General features: G+C 41.2%; 3 protein-coding genes across 3 annotated transcripts; all 3 read left to right on the top strand.

The window, feature by feature from the left end:
* The first annotated feature begins 1,657 nt into the window (after positions 1-1,657).
* On the top strand, positions 1,658-4,306 carry LOC137991605 (uncharacterized). The gene has a single exon (XM_068836665.1). It carries the CDS (start codon positions 1,658-1,660, stop codon positions 4,304-4,306), a length of 2,649 nt encoding a protein of 882 aa, XP_068692766.1.
* Positions 4,307-4,554: 248 nt separating this feature from the next.
* LOC137991604 (uncharacterized) lies at positions 4,555-5,559 on the top strand. Its single transcript, XM_068836664.1, has one exon. It carries the CDS (start codon positions 4,555-4,557, stop codon positions 5,557-5,559), a length of 1,005 nt encoding a protein of 334 aa, XP_068692765.1.
* A 913-nt stretch (positions 5,560-6,472) lies between these two features.
* On the top strand, positions 6,473-7,279 carry LOC137991603 (uncharacterized). Its single transcript, XM_068836663.1, has one exon. It carries the CDS (start codon positions 6,473-6,475, stop codon positions 7,277-7,279), a length of 807 nt encoding a protein of 268 aa, XP_068692764.1.
* The last annotated feature ends 221 nt before the right edge of the window (positions 7,280-7,500 follow it).

Raw genomic sequence — 7,500 nt, 5'->3', positions numbered from 1 at the left:
TAGTTAATCCTCGCTAGCAATACATTCAAAATCCAGTGTGGTTAGCTACTAAGCGACGACTGGAACAGAAGATGACCGACAAAGCTAAGAATTCACGGCGAATTGCTAAGGGAAACTTCACACGAAAGCGGAACATTTTGATCAAGTCCATAGAGACAAGCCAAGGAATCGAGGTAGTAGAAACCAATTACTCAAAACTTGTTGATGCATGGGAAGAACTGGAAGGGAAGCACTTAGAGTATGTTAACTTCCTGACTGACGAGCATTTAGTGGACGAAGAAGAAATCTGGATGACGGAAATCGAGGAAAAATATTCCAATGCATTTAATCGTAAAGTGAAATATGTCGAAAATGTCACTACAAGCGAAAAGGCAACGCGCGAGCACGCGGCTCGTCAAGAGGCCATTGACAACGCAAAAGTTAAAAGGAACACTGCGCGCGCTGTTTTCGAAGCTTCTTACGAAAGTATTTCGCACGCGTTGCAGTCAAAAGAAATGCCCAATTTTGCGTTAAAAGACTTACAGAAACAAATAGAAGATCAATTTCAAGATTGCAAAACCTTTAACGCTGAACTGTTAGAATTATTGCCCTTTGAATCAGCCGAATCTGAGATGCAATGGATAGCTAAAATCCAAACCTATTATTACGAAATTGTTGAACAAATTGTAGTTAGATATACTAACGTAAAAGAACAAGAGCAGATAAAACAGGAATCTGACGCGACTTCTTCCTTTCTACACCTGGAAAAGGTAAAAATGCCGCACTTTGATGGAGAACTACGTCATTACCCTCAGTTTAAAAGAGATTTCAACAAACAAGTCATGCCACAAATTCGTGGAAGAGATGCCGCATATGTGCTACGCTCTTGTCTTGGAAAAGAACCCGAAGGCCTGGTAAAGAGCATAGACGACGATGTGCAAGAAATGTGGCGAAGACTGGACGAAAAGTATGGAGATCCAGCCAAAATTGCAGACGTTATCATTGACGGCATACGTAGATTCAGAACACTTAAGGAAGGAGAAGATAAACGTTTCATCGAATTCGTGACTCTTGTAGAAGACGGATACAGAGACCTCACAAGACTCGGTCTAGAAGCGGAAATTACAACAACGAGTTCGGTCAGTATTATAGAGAAAGCTTTATCAACAGACATCAGAAGAAAATGGGCGGAAATGGTTAGTTGTCAGTTAGTCCAATGTCACTGCAAAATCAAAGGAGTGCTATTGAATACGACAGTGCTTCTCTTCGGACGACGACCAACAATCAACATTACAGAGGCACATCGCACTATACAGAAGGCGTCGAGGAAGTAAGCAAAGAACCCAAACCAAAATGTCTGATTCATGAACACGGAAGACATTGGACAGCAGACTGCAGAATTTATTTAGCCAAGCCAATAGAAGAGAAAAAGACGATCATCAAAGATAAACGAGCCTGTTGGTCGTGCCTAAAGATCGGTCATCGACAACGTACATGCAAATCAAGGAAAGACTGTGGTGTAGGCGGCTGCACAAGAAAGCACCATCCATCTATACACGAGACGGAAGAAACACCTCAGCAAGTCTCAGCCTCAGCAAACGTATGCCACAATACAAAAATTGACACCTGCCTGTTACAAGTACAAAGAGTTAAAACCAAAAGAGGAGAAGCTAATATAATGTGGGATAACGCCGCATCACTTTGTTTTATCACAAACACTAAAGCAAAGCAAGAGAAACTTAAAGGATCCAAAGTCGAACTTTCAGTCATCAAAGTTGGAGCACAGAGCGAGAAGATTAAGACCAACAAATACAAGGTACCTCTTATAGATAAGCAAGGTCACGTCATCGAATTCGAAGCTTACGGCATCGAAAGGATCACCTCAGACATTGAAAGTGTTAACATAGACGACATAGTACATCTTTTCAAGAACGTCACAAAGGAAGAAATCGAGCGACCCTCAGGACCTGTGGACATTTTAATCGGTTACGAATATGCAGCCTATCACCCGGAAAGAGAACAAAACATCGGTCATCTTGTGCTCTTAAGGAATCGTTTCGGGCGATGTATTGGAGGAACGCACCCGTTACTTAAAGAATCACATCTGTATCACGATTTCATCAATGCCAGAGTCAACACAGTTGTAGGCAAAATCAATATAGAAGACTTTTACAAAATTGAGAACCTTGGCGTAGAATGCAAACCGAAATGTGGAGGATGTAGATGTGGAAAATGTTCCTTAGGCGCGAAAGACTGCACTATTCAAGAAGAGCGAGAGCTGGAACTAATCGAACGAAATCTAAACTTTAACAAAGAGGAAAATCGCTGGGTCGCTGAGTATCCCTGGATCAAGGATCCTCAGAATCTTCCTGACAACCGGAAGGTCGCTTTCGCGAAACTGATAACGACCGAGAAACGTCTAAGAAGGAACACCGAACACGCAAAAGTGTATGACAACCAGATAAAAGACATGGTAACTAGAGGAGTTGCAAGGAAACTCTCCAAAAAGGAACTAACACTCTACAAAGGACCGGTGCATTATATCGGACATCATGAAGTTCTCAAGCCTGATTCCAAATCTACCCCAGTGCGCATAGTGTTCAATAGCAGCGCCAATTACATGGGTCATATCTTGAATGAGTATTGGGCTAAAGGTCCTGACCTACTCAATAACTTATTGGGAGTCCTTATACGTTTCCGAGAGAATAAAGTAGCCTTCATTGGTGATATTAAAAAGATGTACCACACTGTGAAGATGACAGAGTTAGATCAGCACACCCACCGATTTCTGTGGAGGGATATGGATAGTACAAGAGAACCCGACACATACATAATGCTCAGAGTTTCATTCGGTGACAAGCCGTCAGCTACAATTGCAACCGTTGCTCTGAGAAAAACCGCAGAGATGTCAAGAGAGAAATACCCAGAAGCAGCAGATATAATACAAAGAAATACGTACATGGACGACATAATCGAAAGTACGGACGATCGCAAACAAGCTATTAAACTGACTCAAGATATCGAGAAGGCTATTATTAAAGGAGGATTTGAAGTCAAAGAGTGGATGTTCTCAAGCGATACTGACAGACAAGAAAAAACAAATATACCGATCGAGGAACAAACAGAAAAGATACTTGGAGTTAAATGGAGTCAATCAGAAGATCAACTGTGTTTGGAAGTCAAGGTTAACTTTACTACCAAGCGAATACATACTTCAAGGTCTACGAGCGATATCGTCCCCACCCAAGATCCCCAACAGCTCACAAAGCGTATAATCTTGTCACAGATCAACAGCGTGTATGATCCCCTAGGGTTGGCAGGACCATTTACAGTAAGGGCCAAAATTCTTTTACGCCGTTTGTGGGGAACTGAACCGAAACTTGACTGGGACGACCCTATACCCGAGGAAAACCAACAGAATTGGTCTATTTTCTTCAACGATTTGAAAGACATGAATCAAATCAGATTTACGAGATGCCTTAAACCAATGGATGCTATTGGCGACCCCATTCTCGTTGTGTTTAGTGACGCATCCAAAGACGCATACGCTGCATGTGCATATGTACGGTGGCAAAGAAAGAATAACCAATTTGAGAGCAATTTAATACTGTCCAAAAATCGTCTTGCACCAATAAAAAAGATGTCCATTGACCGTATAGAACTGTGTGGAGCGGTACTGAACAAACGCCTAAAAGTGTTCATAGAAAAGGAATGTAGATATCGCTTTGAAAAGATCTACCACATCGTAGATTCTCAGATTGTACATGCCATGATACAGAAAAGCTCATACGGGTTCAACACGTTCGCCGCCACTAGAATAGGTGAAATACAGGAAGGAACAAACCCTGAAAACTGGTATTGGGTAGAGAGTAAATATAACATAGCTGACTGTTTGACAAGAGGCAGGAAGCCCGATGACATTGGACTTGAAAGCACATGGCAAAAGGGTCCCGATTTTCTTAAACAAACAGAAGACAAGTGGCCAATCACTCGTGATTACTTGGAGCCAAAACTATCCGAAGTAATCCGGACTACAATGGTAACGAAGATAGAAGGAACTCATGATACCCTAGCGTTACGAATTGACATCGCCAAATATTCGAGTTACGGCAAACTACTACGTGTCACTGCAAGAATTTTGAAATTTTACAGCAAATTTCCCAAACCGTCATTTAAAAGCGCAACGCAAGAACTGACACCTGAAGATATTAAAAAGTCAGAGATTTTCTGGATCAAAGAGATTCAGCAGAACATGAGAAATGATATTGAAAATGGCAAGTACAACCGTTTGTGTGTCCTATCACACGCAAAGACGGCATCTATGTAGTAAGCAGTCGTACTGCAAAGTTACAAACAAATTACGGTGACAACGAAGTTATATTACTACCATATGATCATCCGTTCTCACATCTCTATGTAGCACAAACTCATGCAAGAGGACATCATGGCATTCTAACTACTGCCAGCAAAGTGCGCACCAAATATTGGATACCCAAACTCCTTAAGTTGGTAAAATCGATTAAGTTCAGATGCGTTATCTGCAAAAAACTTGCTAAGAAAACAAGTCAGCAAGTGATGGGCCAATTACCTGAAGACAGATTGAAGCCAGCACCGCCATGGTACAGTACAGGAATTGATCTTTTTGGTCCCTTTAAAATTCGGGACGAGGTAAAGAAGAGAACGTTCTCTAAAGCTTATGGAGTAATATTTAATTGTCTCGGAACAAGAGCTGTTTATCTGGATCTGGCAGCAGATTATAGTACAGACAAATTTCTGATGGTACTCAGAAGATTTGTGTCCCTAAACGGATATCCATCCAAGCTATTGTCTGACAACGGTACTCAACTAATTGCAGCAAGTAAGGAACTAACCGCTATAACAAAAACATGGGATTGGAAGAAAATTAAGGAATATGGCGTCATGAAAGGATTGCAATGGATCTTCACCCCAGCAGATGCCCCATGGCAAAATGGAGTAACTGAAGCTCTTATAAGATCGGTCAAGCGAGCAATTGAATTCTCGGTTGGTGAAAATGCTTTAACCTTCTCTGAATTGCAAACAGTTTTATTCGAGATTGCCAACTTGCTAAATGAAAGACCAATAGGGCGACACCCAACATCCCCTGAGGACGGAGCATATTTATGCCCAAATGACTTACTGTTAGGCAGAGCCACAAGCAGGATACCAAATGGCCCATTTGATGAAAACGCGAACACCCAAAAACGTTTCACGTTCGTCCAGACAATTGTTCATACATTCTGGAAAAAATGGAACTCGAACTACTTCCCAAGCTTGATATTAAGGCAAAAATGGCACACATCTCACCGAAATTTGAAAATCGGAGACGTAGTTATGATACAAGATTCCAACTTAGTGAGAGGAAACTGGAAGCTTGGAAAAGTGTCAAATGTTTACCCAGGTGCAGATGGGAAAGTGCGAAGAGTAGACGTGCAATACAAGAATCTCACCGTAAACGAACCTATGAAGCAATACCAAGGCAAAGGATATGTCACTGTTCAACGTCCTGTACAGAGACTTGTATTACTTATACCGATTGATGAAAACAAAATTAACTTCTAAGTGAACTCTCAGATACTATTTACTATGATTACTGTAACCTTTTTTTTGGCGGGGGAGTGTATCGCCAACAATCCGTGATTAGAATTTGTTAGGTGACGTCATAGACATGATTACGCAACTTAAGTCACTTGCTAGTAAGAGGAATTGAGAGAAACTGTGAGATACCACTGGATTTTGAACCCTATTCAACCTCCCTTGTGAAAAGTACAGCGACTGACAGAAAGCTGGTGTAATAAATGGAGTTGTTTAGAACCGTGGTTAGTTAATCCTCGCTAGCAATACAATTACCTTCCTGCATACATATGAGACTATTTTAAACTCAAATTTACAGAATAATGTAGCTAATGCTGTGTTTACACTCAAGCGTTTACCAAGGTAAACATTAACTTACTAAACCCTGGTACATTTGTACAGTGGCTCAAATAACTAAGGAAAATCTGTCATCAATCACAATCTTATCGAATTGGCGGCAAATTCTAAATCCACGCATAAAATGCTCGCGTTTAAAAGAGAAGCTGTGGCTCTCGTAGTCCTCGCGTTCTATTTTCTTGTTCTTGATCAGCAAACCCAGGAATCGAGATTGCAGCAGCTCTTACTTTTGCAGCACCTAAAGAGGTCGAGATGAAAGCGATTAATTCTGCTACAAATTGCCCTTCGCAAGACAAGGCGCGTCAGATGTGCGTGGTCGTGGCCGAGAAACCAATTCTGGTTTGAAGCTCTATTAAACGGAAATTTTGTTGAAGAATGGTGGAAGGAGAACTTTAGAATATCAAGATGTACGTTCGAATACATTGTCCGATTGGTTGGTCCGGATTTGGCAAAGAAGGACACTAGATTATGCGAATGCATACCGGTAAACAAGTGAGTGGCTGTGGCGTTGTGTCGATTGGCGACTGGAGACACATACAGATCAATGGGCCTGCAATTTGGTATTGGAAGATGCACGGCAATGCTTTTAAAAGCTGATTTTTGTAAGGCCATTACCAAAAGAGCTCCTCAATTTATAAAATTTCCAGAAACTGAAGAGGAGCTTACCCAAAACATTCGCTTATTCGCACAGAAGTCTCCATTTCCACAAGTGGTAGGCGCAATTGACGGAAGCCATATCCCTTTAAAAACAGTACCCGTGAACGAACGAATAGAATACTTCAATCGCAAGCAGGACTATTCTATTGTAGTCCAAGCTGTTGCCGATGCGTCCTTTAAATTTCTCGATGTAAGTACAGGCTTTCCTGGCAGTATACATGATGCCCGCATTCTCCGATTGAGCAAAGTGCACAGCGAGGTTGGTCAAGGTAACTGGCTAAACGGGCCATCTAAACAAATTGGGGCTTGTGAAGTCGGACCTTTGCTTGTTGGGGACTCAGCTTATCCCTTATCAAAGTGGTTAATGAAACCTTTCAAGCAAACTTGTACATTAACCGAGAGTCAGTTGCAGTACAATTGTGCCCTCAGTCAAGCGCGGGTTGTTATAGAACAAGCCTACGGAATTTTGAAAGGTCGCTGGAGGTGTCTCTATAAAGCAATGGAGGAAAAGATAAGTAGCGTCCCCCTCACTATCATGGCTTGTTGTGTCCTGCACAACATCTGTATTATTGTGGGAGACCCAAGCACTATAGACCCAGTTGAGGACGACTATGAGGATGAAGATTCTTTCAATGGGGATATGCAGTTGGGCGCTTCGGACATTAGAGATAATATAATGCAGTATCTATCATAGCCCAAACAAAACATTAAATAAAGACTGCCTTTTAATTACCACTTTCAAAAGTACAGCTTCTTGCTAGGCTAAAACTTTGTTGCGTTTTTCAATATCCACTTTTTTGTAAATATGTATTTATTATAATCTTACTGTTACTGTTACGTTTTCAATGAAGAAATAGAGAATCTTATTTTTGCTAAATCATGTACCTAATTAATTGTAGTCTCTTTCGTTTTTTA

Source organism: Montipora foliosa, chromosome 2 (genome assembly GCF_036669935.1).
Source record: "Montipora foliosa isolate CH-2021 chromosome 2, ASM3666993v2, whole genome shotgun sequence".
Taxonomy (NCBI): domain Eukaryota; kingdom Metazoa; phylum Cnidaria; class Anthozoa; order Scleractinia; family Acroporidae; genus Montipora; species Montipora foliosa.
This window is presented reverse-complemented; position numbering and strand designations above follow the sequence as displayed.

Coding starts and splice junctions, on each gene's coding strand:
- LOC137991604 (XM_068836664.1), top strand. CDS start 4,555: ATGGGCCAATTACCTGAAGACAGATTGAAGCCAGCACCGCCATGGTAC.
- LOC137991603 (XM_068836663.1), top strand. CDS start 6,473: ATGGGCCTGCAATTTGGTATTGGAAGATGCACGGCAATGCTTTTAAAA.
- LOC137991605 (XM_068836665.1), top strand. CDS start 1,658: ATGTGGGATAACGCCGCATCACTTTGTTTTATCACAAACACTAAAGCA.